Consider the following 24,536-nt stretch of genomic DNA (forward strand, 5'->3'; position numbering starts at 1 on the left):
GTGCCTGAGTGCAAATAAACTGAACGTCGTTAATGTTATTGGAGACAACAACCTTGTATTTGATATCTAACATGTATGGTGGCCCAGAATCGTTCTGGGCTTAGTTTATGGCGGTTCGCTAAGCTAAAAATCATGGCTGCATTTTCTACTCACTCAACTTGCATTGTTAGTTTTTAATAAAAAGCGTTCTCTGCATATGGTATATACAGAAAAAAACCACACTGAACCATGACCAAATACTTCAAAAAATGTATGTGCATACTAATTGAGTCAGATCATTAAATACTTAATATAAGGGAAATAGATGTGTAAGAAAAGTTACATGAACATGTAAATTTGTTAGAAGTATCATGCTCTTATGTTTCAGTATAAACAAATTTTATAATTAAAGTTCTATTTCTTTTTGAGAAGAAGCATTTTAATCACAAGAAAGGGTAATACTTCAATAAATAAATAAAATCTTAATCTACGTGCCTGAGTCCCGATTTACGTCTTCATCTAGTCTCTCAAACCAATCGGGTATTTTGCAAAGTGTTTATGCCTGTTATTAGCAGGCTCCTGCCCTGTCATTCTTGGAAAGAGGTATCTGGTTTGCCGAGTAACTTTCACAAAGCTCGCTGGTAATTCAGAGTCCTTTTGGTTTTGGTCTTTACAGTGCATGGCTGGGATTAACCCCAGATTTATGGCTGAAGGTAGTATTTTTTAATCAAAGTAAGTGATGGCGAAGGAGGGGGAGGAACTGGCAGCTTCCTTCAGAACAAGTGGCCCCTAGTGGAATTTGTCAAGAAATGTCAAAATCCAAACCGTTTGCAGCTTGTGTGTCTTAGGGTGAAGACCTCCTAGGTGAAAATTTTGAGGAAGTACTTCATAAAGTAAAGGTGCAATGTAGGAGAATTACTCCAAAGTGCTAGAGGGGAATTTGACTTAATATAGTCAATGGCTAAATTAGGACATGTTGAAGGAGAAAAATGTTATTGGAATTTGGAGACTAATGGTGTAAAAAATGCCTTTAAGGAACAAGAACTGTCTACCAGGCCTGTTCTCTTGGGACGTAAACATCTTCATTTACTTAATTCTCATCAGCTGCTCCCTTAGTGTTATGTGTGAAACTTCGTATTTTACATGGTGCCAGAATGACACATCTTTCCAGCTAAATTAATCATTTGACCTTAAGCAAACTAACAAGTACTTGGAAATCTGTGCATATGGAAATTGTTTAATAGCATTTGGGCTAAATAACAATTTACCTAGGGGTAAGGTTTCCTTGACTGTCTCAAATACTCTGGCAGCTTGCAGTCTTTACTGGTTCAATGCATACTTAATGCTTAGAAGATTTCTTGCTTTTTGATTATGAAGTAATGTTCATAAATCTAGATTGTCTAGTCAACTTTGTTTTATATGTCCAGTGTAAAGTATGAAGAATTTTTTTGCCTTCCTGCACTAACATCAGCACACGCTAACTTCAGTTCCGCTCTGTAGGCACTAGTGGGTTTTTTCCTCCCCCCACCCCCAAAATCTTAATTTTTTTTTTCAAGACTTGCTTCGTGTAGTATTTGTCTCCAAGTTTCTTTTTCACCTTTTAGTTTTTCTGTGTAAACATACACCGTTCACAAATAGTTTGTTTTGTCATTTATATTCAGTTTTTGTTCTTTATTTTCTAGGAATCTCCTGTAAAAACAAACCAAACAAAAAAAATCCCTTAATGACATGGTAGAGCTGTTGCATGCTCAACTTAGGATAAGCACTACGACAATGGATGTGAAATCCACCAAGCTTGCGAAACCAGCTGAAGCTGACTCTCAATCATAAAATTGCCTGCAGGCTTCTTGCTAATACTCAGTGTCAGGCATAGATTTTCTTATTTTGTGCTTGACACACGTGCTGGGCTACAGGATGATTCAGATAAGAGAAGGGTACTGTTACAAACAAAACCCACACAAAGCCATCAAACGAAATAGTGGGATTAATTAAACCAAATCTTTTGCTCTCGTGTTTGCTTAGATCCTGGTTTTGTCCGTATCTTCCTGAATGGCGTACCGGCAGTTCAGTCGTGTACTTGGCAAAGCAGGTTCCTTAGTATTGTCAGTAACTCAGTGTAGATTCAGGGACAACAAATGTTGCTGCACTCAAAGTATTTTTGTCATGTATTAAGTCTCTTAAAGCCTTTTGTCTAAATGAAGTGGTAGAGGCCAACCCAGCACGCAGCGTTTCCTTTTCTTCCCGCCTTCTCCTCACTTCCTGAGTCTTTTAGATGTCCAGCATACAATGGGAAAGAGCCTGATTTGGATGTTTTATGCATTTTCCAGATTCCTATTTATACACGCAAATGAAACTTTATATAGCAATGAAATACCGATATCAATTTCTAAATACCGTATATATAATGAATTAAGTGTATCTTTTTATTGATAAGAAGGCTAGACCAGGACTGCATACCTGTATATTTTGAAAGTTAAAGATATAATTACTCTAGAAGGTCGTACACCTCTAATAACTTAAGACAGCAAATCGGTCTGTTGTTCATAACAGCTTCTTATGGAAATACAGTTTGCCATGTGTTCATAGAGCTTTCAAGATTAATGACAGAATGGATGGAAAGTGACTAGCTTCTTTATTCAGCCACCCCTCTTTTTTTTTTTTTTTTTTTTTTGTTCTTGACTTAAAAAGTAATCTACCTCTTAAAATTTGTAGTTTATTACTTGTTTGGTGAATTCGTGCCACTTTAACTTTCACTTTCACTATCATTCCCATTTTGTTACATTTCTGTTATGGGGACTTTATGTTGAAATATTGTACAAAGCATTTGTAGCAAGTTTAAAAAAATAAAATATTTAAAATAATTTAAACTGTTTTGGACACTTCAATTGTACTATATGTGATCTACATTTTACATTAATTTCATTTTGTTTTCATTTTGGGTTGTTAATCTTGGAGCCTGTTCCTGTATTAAAGTTTGCTGTTAGTTATATTGTTTCTTCTATTGGAGAGTGATATAAAGACTATTCTAATGAAAACATTAAAAAATACAACTTGCCATAAAAGTGGGGTTGTGGTTGCTTTTGAACATTGTAGCCTTGCTGAAGATACTGTAAATGCAGGTAAGCCGCTGAAGAGGGATTGCTCTGCTCCAGCACGCAATTCATCGTGGAGGTTGCAGGTGTATTAAAGGGTCTCTGTGGTGTTGCAAGCACTTAATGACCAACTAGATGGAACGACCGTGACACGTTTTATATAACTGTAACCAATAAAGCAAAATTTTAAAAAACTTGTGGGAAACTTGCCTTTTGTATGGAAACCAGATGTGCCAGGAAAAATGGAACAATGTACATCTAGAAGGAATTAAGTGTGCTTGCATCCTTTGGTTGTCTGCCCCCGGTTCACTGAAACAGATTTATGCCCGTTTGACGCTTCTCAGTTAGTCTTAGATTTTGGTTTCTAATTGTGGACACGGCTAATAAATTTAAACTATTTCAATTAAAATTTCACACACCATTTCAACTTCTTGTGATGTTAAAATGTTCTATTTTTATGTGCTTCAAGCTTGTGAAATAGTTTAGTTTTAAGAATGGTGTGTAAGGCGTTTTAGCTCTGAGAATTCTGGAACGTTGTATTCCTCCAAGATGTGCGTTCTGCCTCCTGCAGTGCAGCTGGAAACGTCTGTGTCCACGTTAGTGTGGCGGTCGGATGGAGCAGCATAACATCATTAAGACTAACAGTATTACAGTAGCCAATTTCTTAGCATACTCACTGCTAATCCGGTAGTAAGCTAATATTTTATGGAGTTGTCTATTCCAATTAATACTTCTGTTTGAGTAAGATTCCTTGGCAAGAACCCCCTGTTTATTTTCTCATGTGATACGTCATTCCTTGAACACGTTATCCTCTCCGTACCAAAGGATTCTAACTGACAGGGAAAACCCGGTAGAGTGATGGAGAAGTTCTAGCGTTGGGCGCTGGGCGTTTCTGCGGGCACGTCTGCGTGGTGCTAGTAGGTGCTGCAGCTTGATGGCTGCGCCGCGGTTAAAGAGGCGAATTCTTGGCCTAGCGATTGCATCGGTTAGGTGGTTGGACAGCCACGGTGAAGGTTTTTAGTGCTGATTAGGTTTTACTGTATTTACCTTGGTGAAAACACTTCAGTTTGCAAACCCATAGTTGCATTTGGGTATTTTATAAGAATTAGGAAACATGAAAAAAGGTAAAAACTCTCCTGTAGTTCTGAAGTTCCTGAGGGTGGGACATAAACTTACCTAGTCATTTCACATCTTTTTTCTGTCAAATTAAATACCTGCTGGTGGTTGGTCTTACTGCGGTCTCAGTAGTTTGATCACCTTGTAAGGATTAATTAGAGATGCCTAGCAGTGACCTGATCATAAATAATCCAGCTTCCTTCCTGCATTCCTTAATATTATGGCAGAAATCCCACTGCTGTTGTCTTTACTGTTTCTCTGCTGTGATATTAAATCCTGTTGTGTCCCAAGGATGTTCTCACACGTTCATACACACCGGTTCTCAAGCGAAGTGCTGCGTGATGGAGATCTGTATTCCGAAATGAGAGCTAATCATCAAGGAAGGCGTTTCATTCCTATCATCGCAGATAGGAAACGTACAGCTTTTGTAATTACTCTTACTATTGCATCTCTTCTGCGTAATTAAATTTCTATGGCTATTATAACTGCCTCCTTACGATCTGAATGCAACAATAAAGCTGTAATGATGCCCACAAAGTGCTGACATTTCTTGGAATGCATCCAAGCAGGCAATGAAAACAATGAAGCTTGTCCTGTTTGCAGAGGCTAGCTGACGTGCTGGTCAAGATCAAGTGCGGTGTCAGTTTAATCAAAAGATTAATGCTGAAGCGCGCATGGAGGCGGGAGATCTAACACATTCTGTTTACCTTTTTCCCCCATTACCCAGTTTGCTAGAAGGAGTAAAAACCAGCTTCTATCAGAGAATGTCGTAAACGTGTTTGATGGAGGCATCGCAAGACAGTCCAGGTGAAGCAGCCGGGCCCCCTGCATACACTGTTCTGTGTAGGCGAGGGTATATCTGGTACTACGTTTTGTCGGCATTTTGTATTGTGAGCCTTTTATTTCAAGTTCTAGTTTAGTTCCTGATGATATTCTTTAGGGAGATGCCATAGAAAACGAGATCCTGGCAATCTGATGTGTAAATTTTCAGTTTCAAATGAGGAAACCGATAGGGCTCCCTTCACTTACGGAGGTTTGCGACTTCATCTCCAGAACTCTGGGGCCAGTTCCAGCTTTTACTGGAGTCAAGTTCAGCTGCGAAGCTGAGTTGCAGGTGGTAACCTGTGACAGGCAAATAGCCTGCGAATGACCTTGAAAAGAGAACTTAGAAGACCTTACATGCTAATTCTAGGTTTTTCATTACTGAGTGTGTGATCTGCACCAGTCACATGATATTCTACTTCCATTCATGATCTAAAGGATAGATTCTGAACAAGTGCATGCTGGTTTGGATCTGAGCTTTTGGGGTAAGTGAATTATGAAAAAGAGGTAAACTTCTATGATTTCTGTTTAATTAAGCTGGTAAATTAGAATTACGAAGAAACTTGGGACTAGCATGAAATTTCATAGTAGTTTGAAGGTGCTTTGCTACCAATATAGAGCAAAGCTGATTTTGGGTCACCCACCCCTATACAATATTTAAAAACAAATTATTATTACTTGTGGTAGAATTAACCACCATGTCGTGTTTGGTGTTTTTAAGGCGTAGCTGGAGTTTTGAAAAGCGCTCAGCAGTTGGATGCACGAATCTTACAGAAGTTTAATGGGAGCTGTGTAAAGCTTCACCTACACAGCCACAATAATCTGAATTATCTTCTGAAGTGGGTGGCTTCGTCTGAGCTTTGGGGACGGACAGTTATCCAGTATCTAGTGAACGGAGAGCTAAAGGCTACTCAAAATAGATGTCTTGGAAAACACTTGGGAATAAAGTACAAATTCAAATGCTATGGGGATTTCAAAAGAGCTTGTATTCAGATTGCAGTAAAAATCCGTCGTTTCCTGTTTAGGCATGCCATGTGATGCATTTTAATTAGAGTTGCATACTGTATTTTTTTTGGTAGAAACCAGGTCAATTCTTGGGGCGGAGCTGCTCTAGAAGTGAGCAGCAGCTCTCTAATGGAGGAGGGCATGTGTGGGACCTTCCAGTATTTTTTAGGAGAGTGGGAAGGTGAGGAAGGTAATTCTATTTCACAGCAAGAAGCAGGCGGAACACTAAGAAAGGCATGGTATATTAAGTTGATGGTCCATTTTACACAGCAAATGAGACAATGAAAAATGTTAGTTGTTAAAGATGGGCCTTTGCTCCATGTGTATGAATGACTCAGCGTCATTTCCTAAGCTTTCTCTGGGACCTTGGCTTTGCAATTTAAGTCATGTCTTGCGGGTATTTTTTTGAGAGAAGTTAGCACCAGGGTAGCACTCAGGCTGTAGCTGAAGTCAGTGGTACTTTGTGCTCACCGCTTACGGTCAGGCAGGGGTCCCCGCCCTAACGCTTAAAATGCAAATAGGTTATTAGACCAGGAGTGGGAAAAGAAGCTGTTGGTGTAACACATCCAGCGTCTCACACGAGGGCCCTGGCAGAACTCGGAAAGGAGCAGGAGGTATTAGAGCCCTCTTCTGTCTCGACCACAGCCTCCTCAGCCACTGACTACTTTTAAACCTCTTCCTGAGTTAAGAGGAAGCCTCAGTGCTATCGAGGCACCTCTGGCTCCTGCTTCCCGTGCATACTTCATCACTTTTCATTCTCATTTTGCTGATAGTGCACGTTTACTCTCTTAGTCTTTAGAAATGCTTTTGGTAGAGTGTACTTTTGAAAGCGTGCATTTGAAAAAGAGCATTGAAATACTGCTTTTTTTTTTTTTTTTTTTTTCCAGACACAAGGCAGTAAAACACTGAAACTCAAAGGGAAACTTGAGCAGGCATCAAGCTGGAGGGAGGCTTTTTCTTAAGAGATAGGTAGCTGCTTCATTTTCCTAATTTATTCAAAGCTCGAGTGGTTTGTGGAACTTAGTAATCAGCAACATGCACTTTGTTTGTGTATATATATCTCGGCCTATTTTTTTCTAAGACCTTTATATTTCCCAAGCCAAGCAGGGTCTCTGAGTCATGCTTTGGACAACAGTACTGCCAGAAACTGCCAAAGGGTTGTGAGAAACAGCTTTGATTATTCAGTGGGTGATGTTTTGTTTTTCAGAAAGACAGGCTCAGCATTCGGTCAGTGCGGTGCAAGGGTGGCGGCACACGCGGGAGGTGTGCTGCCTCGCAGCCGAACAGCAAGACCGAGCCGTGCGCTGCTCACGGTGCCCCGCGCCAGTCAGGAGAGAGTAATGGTCTCTTCTCTGGGCCTGTCTCAGCAGAGCCCGCCTCAGTTCCTTCTGCACTTCAGGCGATGCTATTCCGCAAAGTTAAATGCCTACGGTAAAGCAAATGAGGATTTTTTTTCAGGGAAGCGATTCTGTCGAGAACGCAGAGGACGTGCTACCTGCTGAGGGCGTTTGAAGGCCTGGCAGCAAGTGGAAGCAGAAGGGAGCTCAGCCTGTTACGCGTGCTGCCGTTCGGGGTTGAGCTGTGAGCGCAGACGCTGCTCTGGGAGGGGGTTTGCTTTGGAAGCGCTCAGGCGGGCTGAGCAAACCCCCGTGTGCAGACTTAGTCATGTTCCAGCTGGGACTCGGTGGTAGGATGTATGTAGCATTTCGTTTAGGTACTGTGATTTCTGCTAAACGTTGCGGTGTGGAAGGAGGTAGGAAGATGAGAAATAATGGATTCTTCCATCGTCGAGCTGCGTTGAAGAGTTGCATGCTCAGACGTCACTAGACTTTGACTGAAGCTGCATTCCCCGTTCATTATGGCAAACGCGTTCACTCATCTGTCGTTTTGGATCAAAAGCACATTTCGTTCTGTGCTTCCTTTTCCGTGTAATGAGATGTGCGGGACTGAGGGGTCGTACTGGTTCTGCCGGCCTTCAGTAGTCGTTTCGAACTCGTTGGGAGTAACCATTTCTGTATAAAGCTAAACAAAAATCAGCTGCAGTCTTCCCGTGTGTGATAAAGTTTTCTCACGCTTTTCCTCTGTCATGAATGTGGTTCAGTAGATACAAACTTTTTATCAAATTATCAGACTAGATTACTTGACAGTGTAGAAGATGTATTTGAGTACTGCTATTTTTAATCCAACATTCTTCACCTTTTGGCTCTCACAATGCTCTGTGCTTCTTTAAAAGGGCAAGAAGATAAATTGCCGACGTGATACTGTTCATCTAAATTTATAGACTTAGACCAAGATTTCTTAAAGTGACTAATAAATTTCTTTGAGCTCAATTTAGAGTGCCATCCAGGAGACTGATTTTCCAAAAGAGCTCAGTAGCCATCCGCAGGGCTGAATAAAGTGGCTACTCTAGATCACTGGTTGCTTTTGAAAAACTAATTATGTTTAAGTGCAACGGTGTTGATACATTAATTTTAGGTAGGCTCCCAGGTAGTTGTAGGCATGGTGTGAGATTATTTCCAGCAGTTCTCAGTGCTGGCTTGATGTTCATCACCGAAGTCAATAGTGGTCTGAAGCAGGATTTCACTGGGAGTGGAACTAAGTCAACAATGAAGAAACTTGAACTCTAGAGCACATGCGTGAAACAAAACTATTTGTGCGTTCTTGTGGGGGAGCAATGCTGCTTTAAAGGTACTAAGGTCTTTGAACCGCTGTGGTGAGACAGTGCTGCTGTGTGTCTTCTTGAAGGTTGAGAATGCAAAGGATCTCAGTAACAGGTTTTTCCAGTTTAGATTCATGAAAGGCCTGACCATAAAATCATAATATTCACGTTGTGTCCTTTAGCGTCACGTGATTGCAAGATAAAACTCTGACATGTTCCAGCTTTTTCACTGCTTTCGTAAATAAACGCACGTAAGTCTCCAAATAGCTGCAGTAGAGCACATTGAGATCCTTTCTGCTGCTCCCCCAGCGTTTTGTACACGGAGGCGGGACTCTTCCGCAGAAGAGAGACATCCTCCTCAACAAAATTCTACCCAGAAACCTTTTTTCTCCCATTAAATATTTTGTTGCCCTTAAAAAAAGTTCACTTAATTGGTGGTTGATGCTTTTCCAAGTCCTTGTTTTGAGTTTTTACTGTCCCATTAAGCAATATGCTAGTGCAAGAGAGTACATGCCAGTTAGGTTAGCAACACGATGTTTTAGCTCTTACTGAGAGCAGAAAGCCCCAAAATCTCTTTTATCCATGCCCCGAGCCCTCCTCGCTTGCCTCCTGCCCTGTAAAATTACCTCCTAATTCTGCAAAGCCAGGAATTGAGGCTTCATCATCCACACCTCTCTATCTTTTTTTTTTTCCCAGGCAGTCAATTATTGCAGAAGTCAGTCTGTCAGCTTAGGCATGGTTTTATTTAAGAGGAGTAAACTGTTTTGGTCGAGTATGTCCCTGACGTGTCTGTTGTTAGGAGGTATGTTGGAGTGTGTGTGTTTCTGAAATTTTGGACCACATTTTTTTAGAGTAGGAGCGTAGAATTATTTGCCCTGCAAGAAAAACGCACTTTAACTGAGGTAAAAATGTGAACCTAAATCACCCGAATGTTTCATCACATACTGCGATGACTTTGTTCGCTGAATTTCACTGGTGTGACCAGCAACCATCCCAGATCCCGGCACGCCTTCATTCCCACAAGTAAACTGGCTTATTTTTTTCTGGGATGTTTCTAGTGAACTAAACTAGCAACTTGGAAGAATGTTAATTGCACAAGTGTGGTAGAAGACAAGGTAATTTGCATTAAAAATACCAAATTTATTTTGAGAATGTCTGAGGGAAGGGTGTGTGCCGGGATCTGGCACCTTTACCAGCCGCCTGGTTTGCGTGTGCAGCTCCTTCCAAGGCTCGGTGGCCCAGGAAGGTATATGGAAGTAGGAATTTGATTCAGACAAATAAGGTGAAACTTCTTCAGCGTTCCGGGGCCAGTTTAACGTGGGGAGCAGTAATGCAGTGCGATAGGGGAGCCTTTGCCTTTGTTCCTGCCTCTGCTTTCAGGCTGCGGGTTTTCTGGGTGACCTTGGCAAATCGCTTTCCTTCTGACTCAGTTCTGCATCTGAAAACGGGGGATTATGGTGCTGACTCATACCACGAAACACTTTCGGATCCAAGGATGGAAGACTGTAAGACCTGGGATTTAGCGGATTTTTATTGTAGTGAGGCTCACCAAATTCAGTGATTTGTCTCTCTCTTTGGTTAGGGTGTGCTTTCAGCGGAGACCGAGAGATTTAGGCCCTGTCTACATGTTAAAAGAGGCAGAATTTAACTTTTGGTTTAGCTTTAATTTATGGTATAGCTAGTACATTTACCAAAACTGTTTCTCCTGATACAGAAGTCTTGGCTCACAGAGAAAACTTAGTGTAGACGACGAGTCCTTCCTGCTAACTAACATTTGGTTTCTGTGCCCTTTTTCTTGCAAGGATAGTCTGATGCTATTCCTTTTTCTTTTTTTTTTTTTTACTTTTTCTAACTTTTTTTTAGTCTTTAAACTTTTTTACCTTCTTTTACTTTTTTTCCAACCTTCTTTTACTTTTGTTTAACCTTTTTTTTTTTACCAATTTTACTTTTTTCTTTTTTACCCTTTACCTTTTTAACTTCTGTTCTTTACTTTCCATGTTTCTGGCTGGGACTGCACAGCGGACTTGACAGAGCTGGATGTGGCATGGGCTGTGCTGTCTGTCCTCTGCTGTTCGGCCCAGGGCGGGGATGCACCGGGGTGTGATGGGGCTGGAGTACAGCCCCTCGCCCCTTCCCGATGAAGTCCTCATTGCTCGGCTGCATCGGCACAGGGCGTCTAAGAATTCCTTTCCTTTTGCCTGTCTCCGGTTACCCCGGCGAGGGTGATGGTGAGAGCAGGTGCAAAGTGACAGCGCCGAAAATAGCCATCGCAATAACTGTTCCTACATGCGACGGGGGTACGTCAGCTCCCCTCCCCCCGAGATTAGCTTGTCTTGCAGACCCAGGGAGCTACTGAAACACCCGGGCGTCCCTCCGTTGCTTTAAACGGGCTCTTTAAAAATAGTTCCCAATGCACTTCAGTTTAATATCGGAACGGAGGAGGGCCCCGCTTCCCTGACTGCCTTCGCCGAGGGGACATCGCTGCTCTGCCGAGCTGCGCGGGGAGCGGTCGGCGCTTTGCCGTGCGGTTTCGGCTACTTGAGAGCAGGACGGAACGGCAGCGGGAAGAACTCCGCTGAGCACGCGATTTCAGTTGCTGTCTAGAAAAACAATCCCTTTTCATCTTGCTCTCTAATCCTCAACTTCCTAACAATAAGCTAAAGATCTGTTAGCTTTAAAGCTGGTTGAAATTAGGGGGTGAAAGATCCCTTCAGCATCTTGGATTTGGGGGCACGAGGGGTGGGCATTTGCACGCGCAGGTCGGATTTTCTCAGCAACTTTGTCTCTTTGGATCTGAAGCTTTTTTTTCATTTTAAAGTTTCCCACAGGATCTAGGCATTGGCTCACCGCATGCAATAACGCACAGATGTTATTGATCACAAGAAGAACTTTTACAAGACATAATTAATTTTTTTTACATTAAGCATTACTTAAATGGGAACAGTCTAAATAAAAAGAAACTAAAATTTCTGTCTTCTAGTTATAGTAAAGAACCGAAGCCAAACAAACTAAACTTATTTTGGATATTCTGCTGTTTCCCTCGGTAACAGTCCTTATATGGGACAACAAAATCTGGCTTTTGTTGACTTCATTACCACTTTCTGATTCTTACCCACTAGATGAATGCTTCAGCATTAAATTCACAAAGGCTGGGGAGTATGATTTACATATAACAACAACAAAACTTTGGCAGACTATTTTAACCACAGATTTTGATTTGGAAATAATTTAATTGCTTACTTTTCAGAATTTCTGTGGCTTTGTTTTTGTGTTGTAATGGAAAATTTTGCAGTTCTTTATGTCTAACTTGCAGTTACCCTGCACTACATAATCCGTATGGAAGGACAAACAATAGCTGAAATCTCCTTTAAAGGGTGTATATGGGACTCTAAAAATAACCCGGAGAAAAACCTAACTTTTAACTTTTCTAAGACATGTTGTTATGTAATAGAATTATATTTCAAAAGATGTTTTCTTGGCAGAACGTAAGTAGTTGGTTTTGGTTAGGCTTTTGAAGAATTTGCATATACGAGGTAGGTGTGTAGATACTGCAAGTGGTGGGGGGGGTGCGCAGGTGTGAGGGGGAGCAGACGTGATCTGCAGGCACCGAGGCAATACAGGGGTGTGCAAGGGAGCAAAAGATGCTGAATTTAAAAACAAATAGGGGATTTTTGTTTTTTTTTATCTTTTAGTGTAAGGAAGTTCAGCTTGGGTATACATGAGAACTGAGATTGTATGTTTTAAACTGGGCATAAGCCTTTCGGCTTCCCTTGCTGTGCCTCATGTTTTCAGGCTTTCTTCTTGAGATCACAATCAGCAGAGATGTAACACCGTCCGTTAAAATCTCCGATATTCACGTTGGCTTTGGGATTTGTGGAGTTAGTCTAAAATTTGAAGTGAAATAACGTGTCATCCGCCATAAAGGCACGGTGGCAGCGCTCGCTGTAGTGGCCTGTGTGCGTCCCTGTCAAGTCTGCAGCGCTGCCGTGGGAAAGCGCGCTGCAGACTTCGACCTCGGGAAAGATGGCCAGATGTGGTGTTATGCTTATATAAAGTAAAATTCCGTTGCCAAAAATATGTGTTTTAAAACCTGCTATGGACTGTCCTGAGAAAATAGACCGTGGCTCTTTCAGTTGTTCTTTGCATAGCGGTGGATTTGTCTGTCTGTCCCAGCTGGAAGGTATCTAACTGGGACATGGGGTGGGAGGCTGGATGCTAGTTCCAGTTGATGTTGTTTTTCCTACTTAAATAATCTAACAGGGCAAGTTCAGAGCAAGGCAAAACACCCCTCTTGCCTTCAGAAGTGGCTCTCAGTACTTGCAGTGTGGGTGGAGCGTCGGGTTTCTTCCTCACCGCTTACTAAAGCCCCTACAGGGCCCTAAAGCATGTCTCTGCTTTTTTTCCCCTGGTACCCTAATGCATGTGTTTGGGTTTCTTCTGCCTCTTTGTACAGTTACAGACTCCGCGTGGCCTCTAGATGTCCCTCCTCCTCTTCACATAACACCAGCACCAGGCAATGCAAGAAATCCAACTGCACTGCATCCCACTTCTTCAAGGAATAGACTCTTCTGCATGTCCAGCCAAACCAGGTACAGCAATGCAGTCAGGCGCTGCCACGGGAGGATGCGCAGAGCTTACCTCTCCTGTTTCTGTGGGCAAGGAGTGCAAAGCACTTTACAGATATTATCCGAGCCTCAGAAAACCCAGTGTCGTTGCTCTTGTAACTGCTCGCTGATAAGAAAGCAGGCACGAAGGGGGAGAGCAAGGTGCCCTATGTCAGATATAGTTAAGCACAAGGGACAAGGTCTTCTCTAGCAATGTGTACTTACATCCTCTGGATCAAAAGGATCTGTTAGGGCAGAGTCAGCTCTTTAGCCTTGTGGAAGATGTAAGGAGTTTTCTTTCCTTTATGAGCTTTTCAGGCCTGAGGTGTTGCTCCTCTGGATCCTGTGGGGAGCTTGAAAAAGGTGGTAACTTCTGTAAGGATGGGGTTTGTCCCCATCTTGGAAGCAGTGCTGTCTGTATCGGATCACGGTGGTGGGCAAAGTGTTTTCTGATCTTTTAGGCTCAGTGGGTAAACTCTGAACAATTATTAACTCTGACCAGAAAATATGCCTGGGAGTGTGTCTTATGGCTGGCTGCTTTGGTTGAATACCAAAAGCTCAAAGACCAGTATTACAATGCAACTCGCAGGGCCAGGATAACGTACAAAAACATTAGCTGGGGTTGTGGCGAGACAAACTGGTGTAACGAAGCTATATGGGCTTGGGCAGATTACTGATCTGGTCCAGGGTTATTGGTGAAGCTGAACTGATTTCCTGTTGGTTGACTTTAAACAGGACTGTCTTCTGCTCCTGTAATCTGCAAATAATCACATCCTTTATATTGATGTAATAGCTGAGGAACACTATACTTACCTGTATAAAGGTAAAGGTGAGAATGAGTGCCAGCAGAATCTAGATGCTGCAGCCTGAGATTGATTCTTTGTTAAATATGTTCAGAAAATAACATCTGGGGGAAAAATTCTGAAGTTTGCTCTCTCCCGAGTAAGGGGAGTTGTTGCTAATGAAACGTTAACGTCCCTAACTGCGGCATAGACCATTTAGTTGTGGGAAACCCAAGCAAAAGCTGAATGGCGGGCATCTCTCTCCTGCGCAGCGCTCACTGAGTGACTTGTCCTGCGTCCAGGTAACGGGGCGGTTACTCTGACTGCTTAACCTTAAAGCTGACTCTGATTAAATGCAACTCTCTGTGTATTTGCAGGTACTAGGAACTTTTGACTGGAAAAGGTGAGGTGAATTAATCCTCAAGCATTATCCTCTCCTGCTTTTTCTCAGATGAGGTGAGACCGGTTCCTCCGTAGGTAACAGGGACAGCGGTTTCTTCTGCTGGCAGCAATGGCGCGCTTCTGTCACGTTGCCCTTCCTTCCGGAGGGAGAGGGCGAGGGCGCAGAGCAGGGCTCCTGCTCTCTCCAGAGAGCGATGGACTGTGGATGCTGGTGAGGGGGTGATCTCAGGGTCCCCTGCCGTGTGGAGTCCACGCACCAACAGCCAGTGGAATAGCATGGAGAAATGTTCAGATGTTTGCGGGCAGATTAACCGTGTTTGGAGGGTTGATGGGTCTGGATGAGTCTCCTCTTTCTGGTAGAACACAGAGGGGTTTAACATACTATGCAATTAAATTCTGAAAAGACTGTTACATCATTTTAGTTTCTATTCTACATCCTAACGGGTAAAGAACTGGGCATCCCACAAAAATCCACTGAAGGGAGTGGTAGGTTTTGCTGAGGTTTCCGCATCTGAAGTCTGTGGGTACCCCAGTCTCTTGACTTTGTACCATTAGCTTTAACGGGCACGATGCCGTTGCTTTCCAAGTGCATCAGGACCCACGTTTTTTTGGAAGACCACCTGTTAAGTGATCTCTGTGAAATGCACTGATAGCCCTGCTTCATAAAGGGACAAGCATCCAGTTCTCAAAAGCTGCCGTTACGTTTGTTGCCAGTCTGGCACTCTTGTTACAGTCAGGATTTACTTCTTTAGTGAGACTATCAAGCACGCGTGTTGCTGCGCACTATCAAGCAACACTGTTCCTTAAACGCGGAGCTTCTGCTTGTGACTCTCAGTACACGCATGTTTAGTTTCAGTGGTCCTGTAGAGAGAGCATCCGTGAAGGTAGCTGGCGGCCAGCGAGACAAATTGCAGAAACGCACAGGTCAGTTGGTAAAATGCAGTGCAAAAAGGTCTCTTACCTCCTGCTCCACGACGGTGACAATCACACACAGATACGTCATCTGGCAGGGGTGCTTCTCCGCGCCCCTGCAGATCTCACCTCCGAGGTGGAAGGTTCCTTCTGTCAAGGCAAGTTTTTGCAGGATCCCTGCTAAGGTAGCGCCCAGGTTTGGGATTTTTCAAGGATGCCAAGGGGGTCGATTGCCCTATTTCCCCCTTCTTTTAGTCAGTTTATTCTTCTCCTTGTCTTTGCACTCCACACAGATAAGCACACATCTGTGTATGCACACGTTAGTTGAGAAAAAACAAGTGCCCGGTTGATACTCCTTCTCACCACCCTGAAAAAGTCAAAGGATCAATTTTATATATATATCTACATATATATATATATATATGACATATGTATTTATATATGTATGAAATTGCTGAAAACAGTTAATTTTTTATTGTTTTGATGAAAATCAAATTGTTCAAAATTAATACAAAAGCTTTAAACTGAAAACATCTGGTTCTGTCCAATGTAAAGATGTTTTAGCTACGTGTTGTTTGAGTTGGAAAGAAAAGGTCTTCAGGATCTTGTATTATCACGCCACAGGTTTTTCGGATAAACCCCTGTTGGAGGCTTTGTAAGTGCAATTGTGCTTTGGGGGAAGGCTGCGATGCTGAGAACTAGATGAGCCATAAAAAGCTACATCCCCTCCCATGTTGGAAGTGATGCTTCCAGTTCAAGCCTGTGAGACCGTTGAGAGGCAGGCTTTGTGGGGAGGGCTCTGCCTTTGCTGGCTGCTCTGTCTCTTTCCTAGAGTGGGGAGTCTCTAGGATTTGTCCCCTCTTGAGCTTTTTGCTAGCAATAATTTCCCCTTGAAATATGTGATGTACTAATTCCAAACGAAGGCTGAAATTTTTCATAGCAGCCTTGGAAGACTGAGATTCTCATTGTTCTTTAAAACTACTTGGAAGCGAGTACCCAAATCTGCTAGGCAGCTTGGTAAATCTTGGTCAAATAGCACAGAAGTTAAGTTTCCTGGCCTTATGTATATCTCAAAGAAGCTGGTGTGCACATACAGCTCTCTAATCAGTTCGCCTCACTTTAGTTTTGCGTGATATCTTTCTTTTTATTTTCTCTCCACATTTTCTCCTTCCTCTCATCATCTAGTATTAGTATGGTAAACCCTGTTCTTTCAAGCAGGAATTATTTTCCTGTGTGTCTAGCCAGCATCTAGATAATTTGAAAAAACGAATATACAGTGCTAATAAAACCCAGCTCCAACATACTCTGTCTTAAGCACCCGTATGATATGCCCTTGATTTTCCCAGCGGGGCTTTGTTAGGCATTTTGTCAAAGATCACACTTACTATATAAATTTTCACTGATCACTTGAGGTTTGTTGCTGAGGAAGAGCTTTCTTGCCATGCAGCCCAGATCCTGCTTTAAACAATCAGTTCTTCTGAGACCCGCTCAGCTTCCAGCAACAGTAAGTTAAATTAAGTACAGAGTTTCTGGCATGGATGCTGCTGAGTTTAGTGCCTTTAAGGCATACCAATGAGGTTATTAGAGGTCACTTTTGTGCAATTTATTTTTGCTGCTTTTTTTAGAGTGGAGTTAACTATAATAACTGACCGACTCAAGGAGAGAAGCGTGTAAATTGTTGTGATATATGGACGTTTTTCCCAGAGAAATTCTGGTTTATCACACAATCCTGTAAATATGTATTTACAATTTTAAAAGCACGTCTTTATGTCCCTGGTTGTAAATGCTCCGTTTTTAAAGTTTTATAACATGTGTTACTCAACCAAGAGACCACAGCACACGGCTTTGTATTGTACTGGTCTGTTCGGAGGATCCATTACGGTCTATGCTGTGGCAGAAGAATACCCACGCCACCGACAAGGAATAACCCGTGGTTGCGCCAGACTTTTCATCATTTTCCCTCAGATAACAAATGCAAGTTTTTTGGAAGGTGGGGGAGTTCATTTTTCTTGCAGAAAAAAAAGAATCGGTTCAAAATGGTGTCATTTCTCTGGAACGATGACGGTATTTTATTCACAGTGAATTCAGGAAAGTATGCCATTTTTTTTCCCAAGGCAGAATTTCACAGTTTTGCAGCAAATTTTTAACCTCCCCCGTGCCTGCTGATGAAACGTGAAATTTTGCCCTTGACTAATGTCACAAGTTCTTGTGAAAATTCAAGGAGAGGGTGGGGAAAAAGCTCAGGTTTTGCATGTAGGGATTTGCGAGGCTGACACCAGTAGCTCTGCAGTGCTCTCTTTACAATGCTGATACTGAGAACTGTGTGATACTGATACTGATACTGTGTGGAGATGTGGTGTTACCTGGTTGGTGCTTGGGTTCTGAACATTGCTCTGGAAGGCTGAAAGCTCTGTTGTCTGTCCGCCATGTAACGAAAAAGAACAACAATAAATTAATGTGACAAATGGCATCATGGAAATATTTATTATTATTTCAGCAAACAAAATCTTCAAAATGGAGATCCAGCGTCTTAATCTGGCTCTGAAACGGGTGAGTGGTTGGGGGATTTTCTGGTGGGTGGCAGGAGAGGAGGAGGGAGATAAAAATGTCACTTTGGTCTATCAAGCTCCGCGCACGCTTACAGGAATTACCGCAGACCGAGCTCTGCTGACAGCTTCAGACTCTGGGACTACACGCTCGGCTGAGCAGCCCGCGAGCCCTTTGTAGTTTGGACTCTCCATTCAAAGCCAAACCTCTTGTTGAAGCATTACAGCAACACAATACAACGAACTTCGGGGGTTGCTGGCCTCTATGGGAAGGTGAGAGTTTGAGCAGGGCATGAAGTGGGAGGGATTTTTTGCTTCCTACAAGCGATTTCATTCTTCTCTGTTAAAGGATATGGTCCATCAAAACACCTTGAGAGGTAATTTTGCACCTCGTCCAGGGCTGTGGGACTTGCCACTTCTGTAAGGGAGTCGCTGTGGGTCGGTGGGCAGCCGTTCATCACTGGGGCCTTAATTCAGCCATCTTCGTGAAAAAAAAAATACCGGCTGCAACAAACAGGATTGGGAACTGCTGAAGTATAGGTGTTAGAATTGATTTCACATGAGCTAAAAATGGCTCCTTTGCCCCAGAAAATCTGAAGATTCCTTATGCATTATAAATCTGACCTGTTAGTAAAAAAAATCACTGCTGACCGTCGCAGGCTGTTGCCTGCCGCAGCCGAAGAGTCAGGCAGCCCCCTCTTGCAGCGTTGCAGCCTACCTCATTCTTGTTGAATGGCATTCAGCTTCACTTCAGATTTGAGCGATGGGATTTTGCTGACCTGTAGTTCCCTCCCTGCATGAGAATCTTCTGAAATATTATTTAACTACATAGCCACCTTCTTTTATCTCTCTGTGCTGTCACATGAAGCAGCACTAATTACTCCTTTTTATAAGAGCTGTGGCTTTTTTTTTGGAAGAAGACTGCCTTCAAAAGCAGGTAAGGAGAAAAAAGCGTTGTCATAACGAAGCTACTGCCTTAATCCTGTTTATTACACCACTGGATGCATCACGCTGCTCGCAGCGGCCGGGAGGCAGAAGGGCACAGGCAATGACGACGCTGCCAGTGGCAGAATCCCCTCACAAAATCCCAGTTACGAAAACCAGTTAGGGCGTTTCCGTCTTTGGTGCCGCTGCCAATTGTAACTCGTCCTTCAAAGCAATAGGACGTACACAGTATTGGGTGTACTCGAGGGAAAAAAAACACTTAGTGGACATGGAGGACACAAGTCCATCACACCTGAGGTCCCCAACAGCTTGTCATCTCGGGTGCGAGATGGGTCAGCTGTGGAAGAACAGTAGGAATGGAAATGCACGTCAAGCACTGCTGAGTAACATTTTCCTGGGTTAGGAGCAATGGGGCCTTTCACCTCCGGGGCGCTGCTTTGTATCAAGCCAAGGTCACTGCTCGGAAGCCGTGGCGGCTGATGATGAGCAGCCTGGGTGAAATGAAGAGCGGATGCGGCCAGCCCGGTCCCGCAAGGGCACCGGAGGGCGTACAGAAATAGCGCTGTGCCGCGCGATGCAAGAGACGTGGCTCGCAGGTTAGGGATGAGCTAGCCCGGGAAGTTGACAGCGAAGCACGTTCTGGCCTACTGATCGTGAACAATCCTCATTTATTCTCAAATGAAGAGGAGGAGGGGGCAGACAGGTGCTTGGAGGGGTAGGAGAGAATGTCAAGCTGCGCTGCATTTGCTTTATGACTTGCTTTGCAGCTGCCTTGGGAGAAGAGGCAGTTGTTAAAGATTAGACTGCTCTGGAAATATTATCTTAGCTATGAGATGCTAATGCAAATAGCCCCCCCCCCCCATTCTGCTGAGTTTTGGGTCACCTTGACTTTGCAGGGCTTCACAGGGTTGGCTTTCTTTTTATCCTCCCCCACCCCCCCCTTGCTTTGCCAGTGTCGATGGCTGTGCAGAGCGCTAGGCGAGAGGGCGTTATGTCCAGGCGCATCTCCTCCTCACCCTCCAGCTGAAGCTGAGTGGAATAGACTGTTTGGGGACCAGCATTACATCAGAAAATTTGTACTGTAAAACGTATTGCTTGTAATGCTCGCACCCCACCATCTACACAACATATTTACTCTCTTATACAGCGACTCTTCCTACAGGCAGCATGCTTAACTGAGAGACTCCCTGAACTTCATCCTTTGGTTTCTCTATTAAGTGCAGTGCTTAGGGTTTACCTAGGGGGTATTGATTTCGGAACGCACCTTACTTTAACCTTGACAAGTGAAATATCCAGACTATCTCCTTTAGTACTCTGTCCTAGCAGATAATGTCTGTATCTGAATTCAGCTTCTCTTTGTGCCTGGCACTGACTGATTAGAGTCCTTTCATAGTGGGTATTTCTTTTCTACAAGGGTATTTATACATTAATGAAGCCGTTCTTTGGTCTTACTTTTGATAAACCACCCACAGAATTCTCTAACTCTTTTAGAGTAGGACCTCTCTCTGCACCACTTACATCATTTTCTTCTGTAGCATTCAAACTTCTATTTTTTGGAAAAAATAAAACCCAACCAAACAAAATTCTCTTTCAGCCAAGAGTTGATGGAGATGTAATCTGAAGGAAGGGAGAAATATGTTCAATTGCTGTCTGTGATGCCAAACCTTGAGTGCATTGCTTCAAATTCACTGGGAGTTCTACAAAATACTTAATTTTCTTTGCGTGACACAGGCATCAGGATTGTGTGAAGGTTCCAGAGCTGATCTCAGTAGTGTTGTCTGCAGAGGAATAATTGAATCTATCCTTCCCTGTGATTTTGCCAACCTCCTTGTGACAATGCTGTGCTGGAAGCAAATACGAAAATCCTTATCTGTTTGTTTGGGTTTATTTTCCAGAGTTTCTGCCTTGTGACAGTGAAACACTGGCTTCTGCCACACAAGAAATGAGTTCCCACTTGTCATCGTTTGTTGCTGATGACATCTCATTAAGGAAAATGTCTGTTTTATACTATGCTCTTTCTTGAGTCCTCTTCCATTACAGAATCCTTTGCTATTAAGGGCTTTGTTGTGAATAACCCCCATTTCTTGCACAGGGCATTTCTGGAGATGTTAAATATCACTCACTGTAATGAAACACCTATCGATTTAATGAGTTTAACCGAGTTTCTTCCCCTTTCGTACATGTTCATGTGGCACATTGTTGTCTGTTCAGTGGGATAATTAGATGCGGAGGAGAAGCAGGGATCCACTAAGCTGGCATTTACCAAGACCCTTCTGTCCTGGTGGGAACGGCCTCTGCGCTGCTGTCGCTGCGGTCTGGGCGCTGGAGGTGCGCGGAACCACTGCCTTTGCCTTCCAGGGCTTCTGAACTCCCTGCCAGATCAACCGGTCATCCGTGTGGAGAAAATGAGCTGCCACATCCTCCTAAAACGACACGGGGAGGCTTGTCAGCAAAGGCGTTAGTTGTTCCAGACCGAGCGCTAATAAAGGTGCGTTAGATGGGCTTTTCATTGCACGTGGTGATGTGACGGTAACTCAGCTACGGTGTTACCAAGTTGTTACCGCATCAGAGGAAATTTCCTGATGAACAAATCTGGTTGCCTCCATCAAGAAACTCCTTCGCTAAGCAGAAATACTATAATCATATTGTCTGACCGGGAAGCTGACATCAACCCGGGGTAGAACAAAGCTCTCCAAGGCAGGGATGCCACGCGGCAATCTGGTAGGTCTGAGATGAAGGGAATAGACCACTTGAAGTCTACTGCAGTGTTACTCGCATGAGTTTTTCCTTTGAAAAGGAAGCAAGTGAGATCACATCTTTCTCCTTCTTGGTAATTGAAGGGCACACAAGGCCAAGTCTGCCCCGTAGCTGGCTAAGGCTTTGTCTGTGACAAAGCTCGCGGGAGCAAATGTGGATAAAGAGAGTGAATTTTCATTTCCAGCAGTGGCTCTCAGAAACACAGGCTTTCAGAGCCAGTGATCATCTGAAAGCTTTAATGACTGCACAGAACTCTCATGGAGAAAGCGAAGGTCCATCAGAGCAAAACTGCCCGTGAGAGCTCAGCCTGAGGCAGTCACAGTCACTGGACATCTTTTGTGATCCCTTCTGGTGGCCTCGGGGCAGCTATGGGAGTGCTGTACCGGTATGTGGCGAAGAGCATCTACAGGATTCCCCTTCTCTGGCTGCCAGACAGATGACCCGGGTCTGGCAAGCCCTGCAGGCCCTGGCAGAGTGCGACCTAAGGAAACGCTTGGTGTTTTGAGAAGGGCCGGCAGAGATAATCAAGTTACCTCGTTGGGTTTTTTTGCCGATTGAAGTTTGTCCATATGTATTTGAGAATGCAGCCATTAGTTTTATGTCTCATTAAGCTTAAAGGAAGCTGAAACCCCCTGCTTTAGCACACAGCTTTGTTAGGAAACAGAAGAGCAGAATAAGCTCCCGCTTACTAATGGGTAGGGATCGACCCTCTCCCTTTCACCGTCCTCCTGCGCTGCCAGTGCAGCACATGCACAGGTTTCATTCACTGCATGCAAGCACAGCACCTTTTAAATTGAGCTCCAGTGTCTTAACAAAGGTCACATTATTCCTAACCTAATATTTTTCCTTTCACCTAAAAAGACAAGCTTTGAGTCCAGTTATCTATCTGGTGTGTTAGCAGCTATTTTCTATGTGGAGTCAGTCTCTGTAGCTGATGGAGTTAGCGGTGACACCTGCAGAATGGGGGGGACCTTAAGGAACCTCATACATGTTAAATAAAGCTCAGGTTGTTGTGGTAAGTGCAGAAGCCCAGAGGAGGAAATCTGGCATTGGGATCCCGCGTGGGCCTGGGCACAGCACCGCAGTTGTCAGCTGGGTGAGTAAAATTCAGGTGAGCTGCAGTGAAATAAGTGGAAAATGTCATAGGAAAATTTCTGTATCTCGTAGAGGTTCATTTCTTAGGACCAAAATGTACTGAGCCAAAATGGAGCATCCCTTGGCCTGCTGTTCAGAGGAAGGATGAGGTGCCTGTGCGCTCCTGCACTGTTGATCTGCTCCCAGCGTCTTGCTGGGTGAGAAGGTAACCGATGCCGAGCAGGTGCGCAGCACCCAAACCAGCCCAAACAAGAGGGCTTGTTTTGCTGCTTGCTGGTTTTTAGGGACACGCGCTGACTTGATCTAATGGCTGCAAGCTGTGAACAATGGTGTTAAATGAAGCGTGGCCGCGCAGCGTGTTGTGTAAGCACTGCGGCGTGCTGTGCTGTGCGCAGCGCCCCATACAGAGCCACCGAACCCTGCTCCTGAGAGCAGGAGGTGGTGGCGAGCCTGCCGTCTCCCCAGCACTGTAGCTACAACGCAAGGAAATCAAATAGCAAATAGGCTTTAACACTTTTGCACTTTCTCTGTTCCCTCTCTGGGAAGGTTTTTTATACCCCAGGTACCCATCCTACCAATGTCAGGGTCCTTAGCACCTGCAGGATATAGATTTTCTAAGACCTTTGGGTGGTTTTTTTTGCTTTTCAAGAACCTTCAATGCACTTTCCTGCTGCAAAATGGAATTGGGGAAGAGGAAAAATATATCTGTGAATTGCTCTGCAATGCTAAAAACCCTGAAATCTTGAAGAGCTGGGAAAGTTTTGTTAAGGAAATAGGGGAATGGGACTCTCAGGTCACCTCTTGCATAATGATTTTTAAAAAATTATGCTTTAATATTGCAGAGCTGGATGCAGCTGTGCAGTGGATTTTGCAGAGAAGTGGCCAGGCAGCTCTGGGAACGTTTCCTGCTCCACGATCGGAGCATGTGTTGCACAAGGGGATGCTGGAGGTAGAACTTGACTGTAGTCCCTTTGCTCTTCACTTACCCCTTCCTGCCCACCTGAGCGCCACTTTTTTTATATCAGCTTTTTCTGACATTTTGCATAGTTTTAGATCGTGCTCTCGTAGGCTTCAAATATAGGCAGGCTTTGCCCGAATGACAGTTTGCTCGGGGCATCTGGGCACGGTCAGGGAGAGCAAACAGGCAACAGTCAGGAAGGAACCAACAGCCACAGGAATAAACGCCTGAATATTGAAGACATCTGGACTAAATGAGCCAATTTTTGCTTTCATCCATGTAATAGACAAGAAGGTCAAGTTAAATCTCTGTCTTCTTGTGAGGACAGAAATGTGTCTTTAGCAAAATGAACATGCAAAGATGTCTGCTTTGTTTGTTCTGTGCTCTGTCATAGCTGATCTGAGCCTAAAACCACTTACATCGTTATGGGAAGGAATCTCATGGGAGGCGATAGCTTTCACAGTAGAGAACCAGTGCTAAATCTACCGGTTTCTTTGGACTAGCAGGGAGAGGGAGTAGATACTATCAAATGACAAAGCTGGGATTTTCTGGGCAACGCCGGCTCCCGGCTGAGCACCCACTCTGTGCAGCAGTATTGCTGGAGGGGCTGCAGGTGTGCCTTCCGTTCCCTGCTGCTCAAATCTCTCCAGGTGTCCCTGGGCATGTCACTTTGCCTCTCTCTGCCTCAGCTGGCTGCAGAAAGGTGCTAAAAACACCACCCTGCCTCACCTGGGTTTTGAGCTGCCTGCAGCTGACTCGCATGCTCTACCCTGGGCTTTCTGTTGCTACAATCTGGCAGTTCTGTGTTTCCACCCTAGGTCACGGTGTGTGTTTTTCTAGCCGTGCATAACCTTTCTTCCCA

At 43.9% G+C, this 24,536-nt stretch overlaps 1 protein-coding gene across 3 annotated transcripts in view; it reads left to right on the forward strand.

Annotated features, from left to right (window-relative positions):
• Positions 1-17,836, forward strand: part of PRDM2 (PR/SET domain 2) — a 75,731-nt gene extending 57,895 nt beyond the window's left edge. For 2 of the 3 annotated variants that reach the window (XM_064470563.1, XM_064470565.1), the window contains 2 exons: positions 13,127-13,262; positions 14,437-17,836. In XM_064470563.1, the coding sequence (XP_064326633.1) occupies positions 13,127-13,235 (109 nt within the window). In that variant the 3' untranslated portion in view covers positions 13,236-13,262; positions 14,437-17,836. Of the gene's footprint in view, positions 1-1,661; positions 3,042-13,126; positions 13,263-14,436 lie in introns of those variants that run through there. The other variant, XM_064470564.1, reaches the window with a different exon arrangement.
• The last annotated feature ends 6,700 nt before the right edge of the window (positions 17,837-24,536 follow it).

The sequence above is a fragment of the Phalacrocorax carbo genome, chromosome 20 (genome assembly GCF_963921805.1).
Source record: "Phalacrocorax carbo chromosome 20, bPhaCar2.1, whole genome shotgun sequence".
NCBI classification, from domain to species: Eukaryota; Metazoa; Chordata; class Aves; order Suliformes; family Phalacrocoracidae; genus Phalacrocorax; species Phalacrocorax carbo.